This window comes from Phycodurus eques, chromosome 2 (assembly GCF_024500275.1).
Source record: "Phycodurus eques isolate BA_2022a chromosome 2, UOR_Pequ_1.1, whole genome shotgun sequence".
Classification (NCBI taxonomy): domain Eukaryota; kingdom Metazoa; phylum Chordata; class Actinopteri; order Syngnathiformes; family Syngnathidae; genus Phycodurus; species Phycodurus eques.
Genome location: NC_084526.1, coordinates 44506879 through 44527383, shown reverse-complemented (window position 1 = coordinate 44527383; position 20505 = coordinate 44506879). Strand labels below are relative to the sequence as shown.

The 20505-nt window shown below is 44.8% G+C and overlaps 1 protein-coding gene across 1 annotated transcript in view; it reads right to left on the bottom strand.

The window, feature by feature from the left end:
- Window positions 1-20505, bottom strand: part of otog (otogelin) — a 178412-nt gene that overhangs the window by 142026 nt on the left and 15881 nt on the right. Inside the window, 8 exon segments of the mRNA XM_061701282.1 lie at window positions 5391-5572; window positions 5833-5965; window positions 16715-16860; window positions 17303-17349; window positions 17424-17532; window positions 17619-17744; window positions 19558-19667; window positions 19940-20046. Coding sequence (XP_061557266.1) covers window positions 5391-5572; window positions 5833-5965; window positions 16715-16860; window positions 17303-17349; window positions 17424-17532; window positions 17619-17744; window positions 19558-19667; window positions 19940-20046 — 960 coding nt within the window.

The following is a 20505-nucleotide window of genomic DNA, read 5'->3' as shown; positions in this document are numbered from 1 at the left end:
TCGTGACCGAGGGGCATTTATTAATTTATAAGCCTCTATTTTCGCTTGTTTTTCAGAACGCCAAAGCCACGATTGTGTTTTAAAGCTTTATGCCTGGTATTTTTAACCAGTTTTGAGATTTACAACGCAACGATTACATCAAGCTGTGACGATTACAAAAAGCTGTGTCAACTGCCAACAAAAGGCGGAAAGCTCACCTTCCGTTCGCAGACGTTCTTTACGCAACACAACTTGATTTAAACACTGCCTCACGTTAATAGTAAACAATTACTTAACGGTTTTGTTTCCGAAGGGGATCTAGTAATTTTATCCATCCATCCATCCATTTTCTGAGCCGCTTCTCCTCACGCGGGTCACGGGCGTGCTGGAGCCTGTCCCAGCTGTCATCGGGCAGGAGGCGGGGTACACTCTGAACTGGTTGCCAGCTAATCGCAGGGCGGCCTCCTCACGGGTGGCAACCCCACCAGTCGCAGCTCACCTTTTTGACTCACCCCCGACTCTCCCTCCACCCAGCGCCGCTCCAGGTATGACTCTAAAAGACTTAGACAAAGTTGCGCGCGACATTCGAACCGAAGCCAAATGGGTCACACGACACAGCCTTAGAGACCTTGAATTTCACCTTAAACGATTCCCTTCCGCTACTACTGATGACAGATTGTACCTTATTGAAGTTGCGTCTAGCCGAGAAGTAAGTAGCTTAATTCAACGACAACCGCCTCATGTGCTGGCTGATTACCCGGCTCTCTGCCAAACATTTTCTCAAGAATTTGATGACCCAGAGGCCGCAAAACAGACTTTTCTGCAGCCCTCACAGTTAAACAGGGGAGACTTGAGACACCACAAGCTTATTACTGCCGGTTGCGTAAAGCGTACTTTGGAAATTTAAATGAACCGTATATGGAAGAGGACAAAAATTTCAAAACACTTTGTCAAAAACCTACATCCAAACACCAGCCAGCAGCTGGGCATAGCAGCGTGCCCGAGCACACTGTCCAGTGCCCAACTGCGTGAACTGGCCGCCAAAGGTTTTGCGAAACAAAAACACCCTCCCTCTAAAGCACAAGACTTCACAAACGAACCACCACAGATGGAACTAGAAGAAGCTATGTGCAACACGCGTGCGACTGACACACAACGTTCTGGCGATTAAACCTGACAATCAAAATAAATCGTTTAATCCAAACAACCAATCTCGAGCAGAGTACATCAATGGTCCTCGTAACAAACAACGCTATTCCAATGATAAATCAAAATCATGGAATGACCGCAACTCTATGTCGCGCCAAACTAACATGTCGAAACAGGGTACACGCAATGACCAGCCTAAATTGACTCGTCGAACCGAGACCCTAAAACGACTAGTGACGACCGGGAAAAGGGCTCCCGAACTAACTGCTCCCAAAGGGAAGTTAGTGCCGTAGCAGAAAATAATAACTTGGTGCTCCGCAACCTGTCCAAAGACAAAAAGCGGGACCCATCATGATGACTAGGCCTGACTGAGTCGAACAGGGCCACAGAGAACACGGTAGGTAAACCAGCTAACCTCCATTGTTCCCCTAATGACCTACCAAGTGCCTCCACGACGAGCTCACCTCGCCATAACATTAGCGGACCACTTTGTGACGACCAATCCCGAGACGTCTCTCGTGCCGTCCTAATCGTCCGACTAGACCCAGGAAAGGCTCCTGACCCGCGTGACATCACTCTACTAAATAACGTTCTGCCATTCCGACAGCTTTTGGGTGAATTAACCGCTCAAGGTACTTCTCGAAAGTTCTATTTAGCCATTACACTCGAGCATGAACTTATCCGCGAAGCTCTGATTGACCCCGCGGCAGACATCACTGTTATGTCCCATGCCGTGTTCAATCAACTTCTGACATTGCTACAAGCCAGAGGTAGTGACCTTCAACTACAACGCTGCGCACTAACTATCCGTGCATTTACAGTGACTAACACAGAGCTAAACACCTTAACTATAATCCACTGGACAATTGGCCTCATGATTTTAGTCCATCCGGTCTACGTGTCTCCAATTGAATCTGTCCCCCTGCTCATCGGCCAAGACATGCTCTGCCGTTTCGAGCCACTAATTGATTACAAAAATCTTCTGCTGTGGGCACAGGTGGAACAGGCATTACTACCACCAACTCGGGAACTGTCCTCAGACCAGTGTTGGACCACTCGGAGGACGGCGACCTGTCAGGCTGTACTCCTTCAAGTGACGACATCCCCATTGACGACACCGCCGAGTCCCCTGTAGCCACTTCACCATAACTGAACCGACTTTGAGAACTCGACACGTTTCGCTGCAATCTTGTCCAACCCCCGCACGAAGAGTGCTACTGCCCCAATGTTGCTGGTGGGATTAATTTGCATGACTGCCCGACAGACGACATCATCCTGGCCATGTGGGTGGACAAATTGGCAATTTCTCAGGCACTGTTTCACACCCTACGAGATCATGGACAAACTCTCGCCCGTCGCTTCCCAAATTGAAATGACCCAAGGCCATAAAGGCATGCTGTTAAAGTGGGTTCATCGCAATCAAATAAAGAGACACCACCGTCCCATGGTCATCAGTGAGGAACCAACGAGTCCCCACCGGAACCCCGACCGGAAGTCGGTCCCAACGACAAAGGACCAGTAGCTCCGGCCCCACAGGGATGCCAAATAGACACAACTTATGCTTATAACACCAAACGTGATCAAGACCTCGGGATCGGACTTAAAACCGGTGTTCCTCGGAGGTTCAACCTCAAGGTTTGGAACCTGTGAGTCTCAGCACCAGACCGACCCAAGCCAATAAAGTCACGTACCTGTTCTCCTGTCGTTGCCAGGGATAAATGATGCTGCTGCTGAGCCTCGCGCTGTAACTGCTCCCCATTACTGCACAGCCTGAAATTATTTGGCCGGGACCCACTTCCGGGATCGCCCGAAAGACAAACTGGAGCTGCCTATCACCGTCGAACTCACACCCAAAAAGTGTTCGTCCGTCTCGAACCCCGAGAAGTGTACTTGAAACACGTTGGGACGTCCACCAAAACCAGCTACGCAGGACCCACGTGGTCTCGCAAAGCTATCCACTATGCCGCCTTCGACACCACACACATGCTCCAGCATTAGAAAAATTCGCCATCACTCAGGCCGACCTCAGCGGAATCCCCAGATGTTCAAAGCATTTTGTATGGGGCCTACTCATAGCTGCCGCATCCCTTGTCACAGTGTTTAGCATAGGAACATCCACAGTTAACGCCATCAGTGTCATGAGCGGTGCCCCGTAGATCTTTTTGTTGGAGCTTGGTGCCGCTTTGCGCCCTCTCTCTCTCCCTCCCTCTCTCTCTTCACAGTAATCAGCACCATCTCGGCCGCACACCTGTCATCAATCCGCCCTCATCATCACCTGCATAAAAGCCTGCCAGAACTCGTAAACTCTCGCCGGAGTATTAACGCTCTCTTGCGGTACCACGGCTCCTCTGTCTTCACTTAAGCTTACTCAATTCTTGTGTCCTCTCTGACCTCTGTGTCTTTCCTTGTCTTCAGTGTTCCCTCCGTGTTCCTCGCATCCACGACGTCAATCCAGCCGCCTGTCCTCGCCACCACCTGCCACACGTTCCAAGCCTCAACAACCCGCCAGCATATCTCAAGGACCATCTCCATTCCCCTTTGTTCAATAAAACTTTTCATCACAACCTCTCAATCTCCGCCTGCTCTTGGGTCCCGTATGGATCAACTCGTGCCAATCAGCTTAAACACGGTTAAGAAACAAATTGCGGAACTCCAAACCGAAATTCCTAACATCAGACGCACCATGGATAGACAAACCGCTAACCTCCAGTCTCTAGGAGAGACACTCAAGGGCACTATCCTGGTCCTCAACACTCACGGTGTCAGGGCCTGTACCAAACTAGACAGAGCATAAGTAAAGTCCTGTCGGTGGTCCAAACGGATTATGCTCACACACAGATTGTTACCACATTGATGATACGTGAAATCTCTTCATCCAATTTAGCAATGGGTAGAATTCCTCCATACTTGGTACCCCTGATCTTAGTTGAAAGCATCCTTTCTCAAGCTCTAGAAAGCCCTATTAGCCCTGTCCAAGCGCACTTGGCTTTTTCTCTCGGGAGTTCCACTGTCTTGTATGTCAACCCTGAGTTCCGAGAAATAGCCTCCTTGTTACTCTCCCAATTATCAAATCCCGCAACATCTATTGCCTAAAAGACGACCCCCATATATGCTACATAACTGTAATCCGGTACAGTTACGGAAAAAAATTAACGTCATCAGATTACAGGTATATTTATTAAAAATTAGGATTATTTCACAGGATTACATTGTTAATGTGGGGAGCGAGAGGATGGTTGTTGATGTTTACCCTCGCCCACTTTCAAACTAGTGAGCCGAGCAACGTTTTCAGAAGTTTAGTAGTGCAACAAGTGGATAAATGTTGACAATGGACTACAATGGATTTTTGGCCAACCAGTGACACAGGCCACAACCAGTGAGACAGGCCACTGGATGTCCGTGTTCGCCTCCCAAAAGTGGTCAGTTTGAAAGTGAAATGAAGAGAATGGACGTGACTGTTCTGATCGTATATTCACTGGAGGATTTCTTCACTTTTGATAACTTTAAAAAGAAAACTCTGTTTGTCAAAGTCATCCCGACTGCTGGTGAGGCTAATGGAGGAGCTAGCATAGTCCTACGGCCGCAGCTTGTCAGTAGATATTTCGCTATCCTGTCACAGATCACCCACTGCTTTACTTATTAAACGCTGTACTGTATAACAGCTGCTAAACTTCCCACTGGAAATAGTTTTTGGTCAAGACGTCATTTCAAAATTACGAGTATTAATAACAAACACCTAGTGATATGGAAAGGTTTAAAAACTTTGTTATGAAGCGAGTAGTGTAATTTACTGTATCTCATGGGACGACTAAGGTAACCATTTATCCTGGATGGATGGATGGATGGATGGATGAATAGATCCATCCATCGAATTTCCTGATGATTATTTTCGATCGATTAACCACCCCCTCGAGGACTGGTTTTTAAAAAAGGTAAAAAGTGAATCAAAAGCACTATAACGTGCCCCAAAAATACTGTTTTGGGGGCACGTTATAGTGCCCCTCACCCCCCCTTACCCCCTAAACACACACACACTTACAAAGTTGTTCCGCCACTCCTGCTCCCAACCCTGGCTACAGCAACTGATGGGCCATTCTATGTGCTACATGCCTCATTGTACATCTAGTTATCAAACATCTAACCGCAAAACTACTGTGCTGAGCGGTATAGAAATTATTATCATGTGAAAATAAAATATCTTGCTTTTTTGCCATAACCATGTGCCCACTGTTTCTTAGATTTGTGGGCCGAAATGTACAAACTTACAAGAAGTCATCTTGAATGTTGCCGTTGAAAGTTCCACAAAGCCCCACTGTGTCATCCTTCCACAGTGTGTTGGCCTGCAGGTAGAGACGGAACTCTTTCCAGCTGTAAAGCAGACGCAGGCCAAACGTTGTCTTCACTTGGAGGAACATGGATGAAAGCTCCTGAATATAGAAGTTGTCTGCAATAGATGAAGTATAACTACATTAACAAAGTAAAATTATGCACTATTTACAATATTGTTTTTACTCAAGTGAATAAACTGGATCCTTTGTCACAAACTTTATTGGTACTTATTGATCAGTACAACAGCACAGCTGTCATCTACACACTGCAGATGAGTGTCCACTTGCACATGATACATTCATAAAAACATTGTTAATATCTCAGAGTATACCTGCTTGAAGTCACAATGTTGGAAGTTGATAAAAGTAAGTTTACCGTCAGAGTAGGGTAGGGAGATGCGGTACTGTCCGGCAATGAAGACCTCACCAATGCGGCTCAGCGTAATTTCCATTCTAGGATTCTCATCGATAACTAAATTCACAGATTGGATGCAAGACCCATCCAGATTCTGCAATCAAAACAAGATGGAATGACAAAGCTCGAAAAAATATTGTTACAGCCTTTATGGAGGAAAACAGACTGAGATGCTGACATCCTGTGAATACAATGCATGCAATATGTACAGGGAAGGTGAAAAAGTATAAAAACACGTTTCATTGAGTTTAGGAATTTAGTTCGAATAAAGTAATAAACTGAACATTCACTTTTTTCAGACATCACAGGATATTGCAGCAATGCAGCCCTACGGGGGGCACAAGCCAGTGCAAACTGTAGGCCGGTCCCAAGCCCGGATAAATGCAGAAGGTTGTTATGAAGCGAGTGTTGTTTCAACAAATATGAATGTTCCTCTAAAGAATTCCATACCGGATCGGTCATGGCCTAGGTTAACAAAGTCCGTCACCGGGTTAGGGTTAGGGTTAGGCTACTTCATTAATTCAGCTACTGTGGGTCGAAGACGAAGGAGGGGTGGAAAGCGGATTCTTAGGCAGAAAGAGAAGAGGACAGCACAGAGCCTAGAACTGAATGGGGGACTTTGAATGTTGGGACTATGAGAGGAAAATCTCGGGACTTGTTTGACATGATGATTAGGAGAAAGGTTGCTATATTGTGTGTCCAGGAGAGCAGGTGGAAAGGCAGTAAGGCTAGAAGTTTAGGGGTTTAAATTATTTTACCATGGTGTAGATGGGAAGAGAAATGGAGTAGGGGATATTTTAAAGGAAGCGTTAGCTAATCATGTCTTGGAGGTGAAAGAGTATCAGATCGCGTGATGAGGCTGAAACTTGAAATTGAGGGTGTTATGTATAATGTGATTAGCGGCTATGCCCCACAGGTAGGATGTGACCTAGAGGTGAAAGAGAAATTCTGGAAGGACCCAGACAAAGTAGTTCTGAGCATCCCAGACAGAGAGAGGGTTGTGATTGGTGCAGATTCTAATGGACATGTTGGTGAAGGAAATAGGGGTGATGAAGAAGTGATGGGTAAGTACGGCATCCAGGAAAGGAACTTGGAGGGACAGATGGTGGTAGACTTTGCAAAAAAGGATGGAAATGGCTGTAGTGAACACTTTCTTACAGAAAAGGCAGGAACATAGGGTGACCTACAAGAGCGGAGGTAGAAGCACACAGGTGGATTACATCTTGTGCAGACGATGTCATCTGAAAGAGGTTACCGACTGTAAAGTAGTGGTCGGGGAGAGTGTGGCTAGACAGCATAGGATGGGGGTTTGTAAAATGACTCTGGTGGTGGGGAGGAAGATTATGAAGGCAAAGGCAGAGCAGAGAACCATGTGGTGGAAGCTGAGAAAATTAACGGGACAAGCCAAAAGGAAAAGAAGAAGATAGGATATTGCAGCACTTGAACTGAAGCGTTAACATCGAGGGGCTTTGCTCTCAGCAGCACGATGTACAAGTGGTTAGCACGGCGGGCAAGTGGGGAGCACACCTGCCTCACAGCCTCAGCCTCGGTCTTCCTGTGTTTTGCATGTTCTCCCTGTGCTAGCGTTTCCTCCCACAGTCCAAAAACATGCATGTTAGGTTCATTGAAGACTCATAATCATTAAGTCTCAACTGGTGGGTCGGGACCCAAAAGTAGGTCGAAAAGCCATTTTGGTTGGGTCGCAGACAGGTAGTAAAAAATTAAAGAATAATAATTAAGACTGTTAAAACAGTTACAGTTGCTATGGTCTTCAGCTTATATTCCCTAAAAAGAAGACAAACTATTGATGTTGCACTTTCCTAAAAAGAAGAGACCAGTGCCAAGATATACATTTTTGTACATGTTACAGTTGTGTTCATCCTCAGTTTCTGAAAAAGGTGCCCTGAAAGGCACTTTAAACATTTAAGCATTAGTAGTTATGTTGAAAAATATGACATTCATGTTTTCAAAGCCTATTTTTGCACAATACATTTTTTTATTATTGTTCCTAACTTCTGTAAAGGTGGTTCACGACTTAGTGACAAAAAAAAAAAAAAAAAAAAAAAAAAAAAAAGAATGTGGGTTCCAGGGTGACAGCAGTTGAGAACCAACGTTTTAAATTGTCCATAGGTGAAAATGTGAGTGAGAATGGTTGTTTGTGTATATGTGCCCTGCGATCAGCTGACGACCAAGTGCCGGGTTTACCCAGCCTCTCGGCCAAATTCAGCTGGGATAGGCTCACCTGCAACCATAAGAAAAGGACCAAGGACAAGGGCGGACCGGCATACGGGGAGACCTGGGATATCCCCAGTGGGCCGATGGGCGAAGATGAAGAGGCAAATGAAACTGGGGAAAAAAAGTCAAGCGCTACGGCCATTGGCCAACAGCATGTTTCCACTGGGGGGGTTAGTGTCGTGACTCGTGGGCCTATTGTTTTGATAGGCTATACTGTATAATAACAAACACCTAGTGATATGGAAAGGTTTTAAAACTTTGTTATGAAACGAGTGTTGTTTCAGACCTGTTTTCGTCAACTACTGTCTATGCTGAGCCAATCAAATTATGGCCACGTGTTTATGTCACACCCATTTTTCCAGGCCTATCAGTCACTCTCCAACAAATGGTGCTAGAACCTGTAGATACTCACTGGTCAACGTGACCGGATACACTTGTTAGCATGGCGACGAGAACAACAATGCGCCGTGCCAATGTATTGTGTGTGGGGCGTGGAAGAACAGAATGAGGAAAAGCGTGGCGGTCGTTAAGGTGCTCGGGAAAGGACGTACATTCAAGGATTGCTTGAAGTATGTTCACGTACCTTTAATACAATACGGCTCGCAAGCAGGCAACAAAACGATATGTAGCCTAGCAAGCTAGTGCTAGCACTAATGGTTGTACGTAGACATTTGGCGTTCTGTGGGATCATACTGTAAATTTTTGGTAAACATTGGTTTGTGCGCGTGAATAGATGTTGACAACGGCTTCCAAGTATGTTGACAACAGCAAGTACGGGAGGCGATGCGACGGTCACAATACACAATCCCATTGGTCGACATCAAGGTGCACTGTTGGTGAGTTGTCATATGTCATACTACATGGAAGATAGCCCCAAAAAAAAAAAATTGAACTTGCGAGACTTTTCATTTTGGCGTCGTAGGGCTATTGTAGGGCCAAATCATTGGTCGTGGATTATGTAACACGACAAGAAGTTTTGTCATTCCCGACAAAACATGTCTGCCCGATCTGGGAAAACGGCTGTGATAGCTAATAATGGAGTTATTTGGGGGTCGTTCGAGTTTGGCGACTCCGTTGCCAGCACAAGCCGTGGTTAGCTTGGCCCTCAGCAGCTGGATATCGACAAGCACGAAAGACCTAGTGAGTAAGTTATGTTTGAAAGTTTGAGATGTTTTTAGGTAAAAATACTTATTTTGCTAACATTAGTTTGCTTGCTAACGGCGCAAAGTGCCTACTATAGCCTATTCATGCCTGGGCCTACATTGCACAGAGTTCAAAGATAGCACTGTTCAATGACCAAATGTTTCCCATATTTGTCAGCCTGATTACTGATAATGTTATCTTGTGGAAATCAACCTGTTACGGTCTTTGAGCTGACTCTGCTACTAAATGAATATCAGAATCAGAATCAGAATCATCTTTATTTGCCAAGTATGTCCAAAACACACAAGGAATTTGTCTCCGGTAGTTGGAGCCGCTCTAGTACAACAAACAGTCAATTTACAGAACACTTTGGGGACATAAAGACATTGACAAAAAACAATTGTGCAAAAAGATGCAGAGTCCTCTAGCACTCAGAGCAGTTCGAACGACTAATATTGCAATAGTCCGGTGCAATGACCATTGTGCAAAGGGCGCTGAGACTTCAAGGAGTGTATGCGGTTTAAAGTGACGAGTAGTGCGATCATCTGGGACAATGTTGGTTGTGCAAATGTTACAGATACTCCTCAATCAGTGTGCAAATGGAGCAGATGCTACTCTGGCATGAGTGGCCAGTATATGCAAATAGTGCAGCATGGCGAGACAACTACAGTGAGTGCACGAGTAATACATAATTGGCCCCACAGAAATGTGACAACAAACTCAAGTCAAAAAATTGCCAGCTTGTTGTAATGGAATTATAGGTTAGGTGTTTAAGAAGTTGATCGCAAGAGGGAAGAAGCTGTTGGAATGTCTACTAGTTCTAGTTTGCGTTGATCGGTAGCGCCTACCTGAGGGAAGGAGCCGGAAGAGCTGGTGACCGGGGTGCAGACGGTCCGAGAGGATTTTGCACGCCCTTGTCTTAGTTCTGGCAGCGTGCAAGTCCTCAATGGTGGGTAGGGGGGTACCGACAATCCTTTCAGCAGTTTTGATTGTCCGTTGCAGTCGGAGTTTGTCCTTTTTTGTAGCAGCACCAAACCAGACTGTGATGGAAGAACACAGGACCGATTCGATGACCGCTGTGTAGAACTGTCTCAGCAGCTCCGGTGGCAGGCCGTGCTTTCTCAGAAGCCGCAGGAAGTACATCCTCTGCTGGGCCTTTTTGAGGACGGAGTTGATGTTGTTCGCCCACTTCAGGTCCTGAGAGATTGTAATTCCCAGGAACTTGAAGGTCTCGACGGTTGACACAAGGCAGCTGGACAACGTGAGGGGCAGCTGTGGCGAAGGATGCCTCCTGAAGTCCACGATCATCTCTACCGTCTTGAGCGTGTTCAGCTCCAGGTTGTGTCGCCCGCACCACAGCTCCAGCCGCTCCGCTTCCTGTCGATATGCAGACTCGTCACCGTCCTTGATGAGGCCGATGACAGTGGTGTCATCTGCAAACTTCAGGAGCTTGACAGTCGGGTTCACTGAGGTGCAGTCGTTCGTGTAGAGAGAGAAGAGCAGCGGAGAGAGGACACAACCTTGGGGCGCCCCAGTGCTGATGCTGCGTGTGGATGAGGTGGCCTCCCCCAGCCTGACCTGCTGTGTCCTGCCCGTCAGAAAGCTGTAAATCCACTGGCAGATGGCAGGTGAGACGCTGAGCTGGAGAAGCTTGGTTGAAAGGAGTTCAGGGATGATGGTGTTGAACGCTGAGCTGAAGTCCACGAACAGGACCCTCGCGTAGGTCCCTGCACTGTCGAGGTGTTCTAGGATGAAGTGCAGTCCCATGTTGACTGCATCATCCGCAGACCTGTTCGCTTGGTAGGCAAACTGCAGGGGGTCCAGCAGGGGACCTGTGACACTCTTGAGGTGGTCCAGCACGAGACGTTCAAAGGACTTCATGACCACAGATGTCAAAGCGACAGGCCTGTAGTCATTCAGACCAGAGACTGCAGGTTTCTTGGGGACTGGAATGATGGTGGACCGTTTGAAGCAGGATGGAACTTCGCACATTTCCAAAGATCTGTTAAAGATCTGAGTGAAGACTGGAGCGAGCTGGTCCACGCAGACTTTGAGGCAGGATGGGGACACATGGTCCGGTCCTGTCGCTTTGTTAATCTTCTGTTGTTTGAAGATGCGTCTCACATCCTGTTCATGGATGGTTAACGCAGAAGTCAGAGGTGTGGTTGTGGTCGCGGGTGCGGCCGGGTGGGTGTGTGGAGTGAAACTGTCCTTTTCAAATCTGCAATAGAAGGTATTCAAGTCGTTGGCTAGTGTGCTATTGTTCTCAGCTTGGGGGGATCGTCGCTTGTAATTAGTCAGCGATTGGAATGCACGCCAGACTGATTTCGAGTCGTTCGCGCTAAACTGTTTTTCCAACTTTGCTGCATAGATCCTCTTTGCAATGTTAATTTCTTTAGTCAGCTGGTTTCTAGCTCGATTATACAGGGCCCTGTCCCCGCTCTGATATGCATCTTCCTTAGCTTGGCGAAGCTGCTTAAGTTTAGCAGTGAACCACGGCTTGTTGAACCACACGCACATGCGCACACACCCACACACACACACACACACGTACGCATGCACGCACACACACACATACGCACGCACGCACACACACACACACACACACACACACACACACATACGCACGCGCGCACACACACACACCTTCAGTTTGCAACATGCTATTCTGTCAATGTGACAAAGTTGATTGAGGTAGTGGAAAACAGAAGGGTAATGTTTCTGCTGCATAGGTGAATTGTACTACTTAAATACTGTATGTTTAAGTTTTCCTTTTAAGTTAATCAACAACATTTTTGTCAAATTAAGTCAACATCAGCCACTTGAATATTTGCATCACTTTTTTAATCTCTTTGAAGAGTGACAGGGCCCAAAAGATGATAGTTTTTCACATCCGGCTCCCTCTTCCCGTCATTCACCCTCCCTCTTGCACTTTTTCTGTCTCGGTGTATTAAACACCGTCAGCTTTTCGGTGCCTCGCTTGCTGCCCTCTTCACTGTCCGATTAGACAAAGTAGTCTGGTTCAGCAGGCTATCAAGATATTAAAGGAGAGCAAAGGAGGGCTTGGGAGATGGCTATCTGTATTCTTGTTCATCGTCTACTTCGGGTTGAATGTGACCTTTCCTCCTGGCCGCTAACCACTTAGACTGAAATGGGGCCGAGTAATGTAAGATATGATCTTGATGGACAAATTACAAAAGCCTCTAAGCAAAGCTAGCAGAATCGGACGGCAAAGGCTAGAGTTGACAAGTTATTGAGTCCATTTTTTGGCAAAGGCAAGTAAAAAATAAGGAAATTCTTTGTACTGTACAGCTTGTCGGCGTCATGGGGGGCATGCACGGGCCACGCACCTCTAAGTGAGTTACTGTTAAATATATTGGAGAAGTTATCATTTATTTGCTTAGCTTGCATTAGTATTATGGATGATTTTGATAAAGGAAGATGTCTCGCCTTCAAGAAGATGACTCAGCAGGAATCATCAGAGGGAAGGACGTGGCCGGGACGTGGCAGGTGTTGGTCCCATGTTTTCACCTTGAAACCCTACCCTTAGTGTGTTGTGTCTTGTAGCTTAGTACGTTATGTCTAGTAAACTTAGAAACCTCCTTATTTTCAAACAAATGCAGGAGCGACGGGAGAGATTGTTTAGATTACAGCCTCTCAACACGCTCCTTTCCACTGTGAAAGTTTTCTATTTGCTGCCAATCATCTGTCTCCTGTCCTTGTTTTACTAATGTTCCCATATGTTTCCACTGTGAAAGTCCAACCATTTATTCACAAGTTATGACAACACGCATGTCTTCTGGCATCTCCAGATGGAGAGACATGCAAAGATTCATTGGCCTTACTGCATCATCGAGCAGAAGAGGGACATAAAGTTAACAAAAATAAATTGCAATGGTGTAAAAAGCAAGTCAAATATCTAGGCCATAATTTAAGTGTAGGAGGAAGGACTATATTAGAAGACAGAAAAGCTATAGTCTTAAAAGCCCCTAAACCACAGACGAAGAAACATATAATAATAATTTTTAGGTCTGACAAATTATTGTAGAGCATGGATTCCAAACTAATTTTGACAATGGTGCAACAATTTCTGCATAATGTATGAAGCCAACCTTAAAATGACATCACCTGTTTAATGGAGTACAGAGGCAGAAAAGGCCTTCTGTGACATGAAACAACATTTGGTGTCCAGTACTGCGCTGGCCCTTCCAAATGATGATAAACCATTCATTCAAATGGTAGATTGTAAAAACTATGACATGACCTCCGTACTTAGACAACAATACGGTGATAAGCTAAGACCATGGGCTTATTTTCGACTAAATTGGACAGCGTGACGTGTGCATTACCGCATTGTGTCAGAACAGTTGTGGCAGCCTTGATGGCAGGAGAGAGCAGTTCCACAATTGTGTTATTTCGTCCATTAACTCTTAAGGTCCCACATACAGTTTCTGCTCTCCTATTGCAAACGAATATGGCGTTTTTATCACCTGCAAGACATTTATCTTGCACGGCCATCTTGCTGTCACAACCACATTTGACTGTTGAGCGATGCACAACCTTAAATCCAGCCACACGAATACCCTTACCTGATGAAGGCACGCGGCATGATTGTCAGGAATTGGCCGAACAAACTGCTGAATTCGTAGCATTAACCGAGGCATGCAAACTAATGATAAAGGAAGATGGTACAATCTATACTGATAGCCAATATGAGTATTCCACAACAAGAACGCAATTATTGGGAAAAACAAAGTGCAAAACTACAAAATGAAATTTACATTAGCACAGAGAGAAAAAAATAAAACCTATTCAAATGGGCTGCTATATTGAGCTATGGTGTGTCACATGTCTCAACTGGAGGGATGGTGGCACAGATACAGCGACACTTTACAACCTATGGTTTCAATTTATATTCAAAGAATTATTGGAGAGTATGCATGATGTGTGCACAACATAATCCGCAAGGGCAATTGCGACCGACTAGAGGTCAATTCCCAGTGCCTACATACCCTTTCCAACGCATTCACATGGATTACATAGAATTAAGTCAAAGTGAAGGAAAGAAAAGCCAATTTGAAAAGCCATTGTGCTTACCACCTTCAGAGTGCAGGTCTAGTGGAAAGAATGAATGGGACAATAAAATAGCAGAAAGAAACACGTGGGTTCATTTAACACACTGTAAAAGGGTCATTTCAGCTGAGTACTCAAATTGGGGAGGTGAGCAAAAGTCTGATAACGGAGCGGGAGCAGATGTGGAGATTCTGAAAACGCTTGCTGGTCAGTGAAGAAAAAAGACACCGACCCTTTTAGTGAGAACTCATCAGAAAGGCACACCCACGTTGGTTACGAGATTCGATAATAATTCGATAATTTTATGACAGATAATTTTATGCCAGTATCACGGAGCGACATCTGGCGGTGGTGCGGAGTTGATAGACTGTTTGATAGATGACCTCAAGATATATCTGGATTGTGCGCTATTATCACTTTGATATTGCACGTGTCAGTATACCCTATGCCTGTTCAAGATTTCATGGAAAGGGCACCAATGTTGTTGTCCAATCTAGAACATAGACAAAAAAGAGATTCGTCCTGGCAGGGGCAAAATAATCCGACGTACATCGACGCCATAGGTGTTCCTCGTGGGGTTCCAAATCAATACAAATTGGCTGACCGAGTTGCGGGAGGATTTGAGTCATTCATATGATGGTGGTGTACGATGAATAAAAACGTTGACGGGATTATCTATATCCACTTCAATGTACAGAGATTAGGAAATTGGACTCAGAGTGGGTTGGAAGCTGTGCACGAGCAGCTCAAGGCTACCTCGTTAACGACGTTCCAGAACCGCATAGCTGTCGACATGCTCCTCGCAAGAGAGGGAGGTGTTTGCGGTATGTTTGGAGAACAACGTTGTACGTGCATTCCGAACAATACCGCTTCGGACGGCGGCTCGACCGGAGCCGTCGACGGTCTACGGACCCTCAATCAACACTCCTTGTGGGACAGCTGGATGGACGTTTTTGGTAAATACAAAACCCTAATTTCACCAATATTGATATCAATTACTGTTTTTGCAGTCATTCTGACATTGCGTGGATGTTGTTGTATCCCATGCATTCGGGCTTTAATCAGTAGATTAATCACCACAGCAATTACCCACATGGAACCGTATGGAGCAGATGTGATTACGATGTTTAAACTACAACATTCATGTATGACAAGTTATGTAAATGTATTTGTTTCATAAAAATGATTCTACAGTTAAAAAATCGAAATGAAGTGACTGTAAAATGATATGAGAATTTGTGCAAATACATGATAAACAGGAGGGAAATGTTAAATATATTGTAGAAGTTATCATTTATTTGCTTAGCTTGCATTAGTATTATGGAGGATTTTGATAAAGGAAGATGTCTCGCCTTCAAGATGATGACTCGGCAGGAATCATCAGAGAGAAGGACGTGGCAGGTGTCGGTGCCATGTTTTCACCTTGAAACCCTACCCTTAGTGTGTTGTGTCTTGTAGCTTAGTACGTTATGTCTTGTAAACTTAGAAACCTCCCTATTTTCCAATAAATGCAGGAGCGACGGGAGAGATTGTTTAGAGAGTGTTGAGAGGCTGTCATCTGAACAATCTCCCATGCGTCCTCCTCATGAGAAAAAGAAACCAGCGTCTTCATTCCTTTTGTGTCTATTTTTTATAATGTTGGGTAAGATAAATCCAACAGTTACTCTGCACAGGTCCCTGCAGTGTAGCCTTTTAGTGCCAATCCTTATATATAATTTCATCAGTCTAAATGGATTTATTCGAAGCACTAGCAGTGAGATAAAGATAAGAGAATCCTAAAATAAGAAAAAGGGTGTTGATCGTTTGCATATTGTAACGTCACTTCCTGTCAAAGTACTGTATCACGTCTGATCATCAGTGAGCTGACTGCTTTCATTTGGTGCCTCCAAAGCAGTAGCCTAGGCGAAAATTCATTTGCCACTTTGACAAATGTGTTTTCAGACCATAGACACATAATACGCCATCAAATCAAACACTGTGGCTGTGGTGTGACAACACATTCGGCACATCTGACAACACATGACACTGCAGCTGGCGTTTGAGCGACATGACGTGGCGCAAGTGAGTTTGCTTTCCACCCAGAACCTTTACATCGGCGTCCTCGTCCGCACACCTGCCTGCCTGCCCTCGTCTGGCTGAAACTCCGCACCTGCCTTTTGCTCGCCTCTGCTGTTGGGTCCTCCCCTGCGTCATGAACCCTAACACTAAAGCTAGGCCATTGAATGTATCCAATGCCTGCCGTCTAAGACATGTTTTTTAACGCTTAATATTGACTGCGTGTGTGTGTATGTACGTGTGTGTGTGTGTGTGTGTGTGCGTGCGTTAAATGTGCATGCCACGTGCGCCGACACTGACTGTAGTCAAACTGAAATCAAACATGCAATTGACTCACAGCTCCACAAGGGGCATTCTGGATGGTGACTGTGAACTTCCCTGAGTTGAGACTCTTGGCAAGGACATACTGACACGTTGCTGGAAAGGTGTACACACGCCCATCAAATGACTGAAAATACATATCACCAGTCACAGCACATTCGCCTGTTGGACAAGGGAGACAATTTCCACATTAGGCTGGTTCCAAAATTGTAACTTTTTTTCATAGCAATTGGTACTTCACGTACAGCACATATTTGTATTACGTGCAGCTTGCTTTGTACTTGTTTTAAATTGGGTAGACATTGCAAGATATAAAGCTGTGGCTCAAATGCTACTCTACACAACTTCAAACAAAAAGAACATCAGGAATTGACGTGAATTTTGTTTTACAATGCCAACAACACATGCCAGCAACCTCACGTGCATGTCACCTCTGTATGCCTTTGTACAAGTACAATCATCTACTTAGTCTCCAAATTAAGATGAGTTCTTTTTTTTTGCCTCTTTGGATTTAAATCCAATCATTCCTACGAGTCATTGTCTTGTGACACCAGATCAGATTACTTTTCATGAAAATGTAGCTAGTGAGATGGCAGAGACCAACCTGGGCAGCTGTATTCGGTGCAGTTCCACAATCCAGCCACACACGTGCTGAAACACAAATCAAAGACATCCACACATTGCTCATCTGATAATGTGGGCATAGAGGTCATTATGTGCCTTACCAGTTGTTGCATTCCTCTTGTATCATTTGTCCAGATGGGTAGAAGACGCCATGGTACTCACAGGGACAGTCAGAAGGCACGACACAGCTCCCATCCTCAAAGATCAAACCTGAGCGGGGACAATCTAGCACTTATTTCACTTCTTCAACAGTCCGAAAATGGCGCAAAGCAAATGGGAAATGGATGCCAACACACCATTGGGACAATAACATCCATCCAGGCAGGCCAGCCAGCTATCAACGCATGTGTGCTCTTGCTTGCATGATGCCGGGCAACAACTGATACATTCGAGGTGCTGCAGACCTTCAGGACACTGCTTCACTGGTTGCCAGAAAAACACATCATAAACAAACAGCCACAAAATGATCAAATATGAACAGTCATGCCTTCATCCCAAAATGGTCGCCATTTGGAGTAAATAGCAATGTAACGTGTTACTGCGTCCAGGGAAGTAATCTGATTATAGTTACTTCCTCAAACCAATAACAGTTACTATTGAGTCAACAATGATTTTTAACAAACAATCATTTGTGGCTGATGACTTGAAGAAGCAGGACCCCATCTGTCCAACAGCATTTTACCAAATACGCAGACACCTTCTTTTCTGACTTCCATCCATCCATTTTCTGAGCCGCTTCTCCTCACTCGGGTCGCGGGCGTGCCGGAGCCTATCCCAGCTGTCATCGGGCAGGAGGCGGGGTACACCCTGAACTGGTTGCCAGCCAATCGCAGGGCACATACAAACAAACAACCATTCGCACTCACAGTCACGCCTACGGGCAATTTAGAGTTCTTTTCTGACTTATTGAGGAAAATGACTGGGAGGTCATTGTTTATCATACCACAGTGAAAGTGCAGTAAAGATAAAAGCGCAAAGAAATGTACGGCTTCCCTCTCGCCACACTATTTTTGTTATTTTCCTGAGTAAAAAGTCTACTTAGTTGTTACTTTTATATTTACACATTAAGAATTGTTTTACTGGCGTGTTAAGCACGCATTGTATTGTGGGTTAATTATTAATCCCGAAGTGTGCGGTCAGAAATCGACATGTAGGTAAGGACTGACTCACTGAAGGATTTACAATGCTCATCTTAAATAATATTTACAATGAAAAGTGAGAACTGCTGGTTTAACGCGCACCGCTGATGTTCATGTCTCCCCTCGTCAATCACCCACAGTTTTGCTCGTTAAACAGCTGTTTGAACTTATCACAGGGAACAAAAAGGTTTTCTCGCTCTTCGCATCAAAATTATGATGGTGGGAGCAAGCGCGTGTGTGTTGTCGGGGGACGGAATCAGGAATAGCTACCGACAACTCTATAATGCAAATAAAATGAGTACTGCTGGCTGCAATCACGCTCTTAGAACAACATTAAGTCTGTTTCCCCAAAGTCAAACCGCTAACCGCCACTCTCTCACATTTACGGACCCGCACGCATCCGCACACACACCCACACAATTGCCTTCAGGGACCCCACACAATCGGAGACCACAGAACTCGTACAAGATGCAGGTTTCTTACAGTCTGTCTGTCTGTCCATCTATCCATCTGTTAAGAGTCTTTTGAGAAGTGTACTTGAGAATGATGTGGTTGTTTACGTACATGTTTAGGTAATTATTGTATTTGGCATGTCATGTCTGCACTAAGTAGCTCATTTAATGTGGCTTCAACTCCACTAATATTTCAGTGATTGGTGGATGTCGATGACGTCATTCTGTAACTTGTGTGGCGTATATTACCAAGTAATGGCTACGGTCAAGCTAATGCTCTTTTTGTACTGTGGATAAGTGATATTCCTGCCACTTGGCAGCTGAAAGTAGCTAAAAAAGTTACTTGTAATCTAACTTTATTACTTTTGAAACACATTAATCAGTAAAGTAACTAAGTTACTTTTTCAAGGTAACTGTGGCAACAGTGAATATGACTCATATAGTGAGTATGTATGTGCACAAATCTGATTAGAACTGGTCTTAGCATGTCCTAGTTCTGAATCTTGACGGTGTGACAGACCATTATTTGAATGTAAATTTTAGCCTCTTTGACATTCAAGACATATTAGTAAATGTTGGTACATTTGAGTAGAAAGAGGCCATATCGCGAAAATGTAAAAGTCAAGGAAAAATCGAAAACATACCACACTGAGGAATGTGGTCGCTCCAGTCGTTCAGTGGATGATCAGCATGGGCGCAGGCACGGGAGTACTCTGTAAACACTTGACATACCGCATCATCCGTTGGACCCGACCTTCAACAGAAAGGACACAGTTAAGTAAACTTTCAATGGGTTTATATCGTTGCTGCATTCGCACAATAACATCAACATTTGCACACACATTAAAGTGAGGGAATTGAGGTAGAGGGGCCTGAGCTGAACAGCTCTCTAGCCCACATTTTGAAAATCCATGATTTAGACATTACAAATCAACACAAGCTCTGACAGTCCAGAGTTTTGGTAAACCTCAAAATGACAAGTGAACATATCCTAACATGTAGAATGTTTCTCTCTTTTTTTCTTACAAGCAGATGTCATTGAAGCAGCTGGCCATGAAGGACAAAGGGCTGACATACTCATGGCAGCTTTGGAATGGTGTATCCAGCAGCATTAAACATGTTTCCTCCACTTTCTGATGGAAAGAACAGTGAATTCATTACATTTGCAGCAACATTATGGGATAAATATTAATGATGAGAAATGAATGGTTGTGGATGACCACAATGTACTGTGACTCCTCCAATTATTTGTGATACCACGATACTATAATTGATGTTCAACAAACGATCAGATTCCAATAATAATGTTTGCGAAAATGGCAGTTGATCTTTTGAATAAAAATTCGTCCATGAAAGAAAAGTACATAAAACTATCAAAATGGAAGAAAGAGTTACATTTCTGGCCAATGTTGAGATCTCATTAACCTTTTGCTGGCACCTCGGTGGTGCTTTGCGCACCTCTCTCTCTCTCTCTCTCTCTTTACAGTAATCAGCACCACTTCGGCCGCACAGCTGTCATCAATCAGCCCTCATCATCACCTGTATTTGAGCCTGCCAGATCCCAGAAACTCTCGCCAGAGTATTGCAGCTTC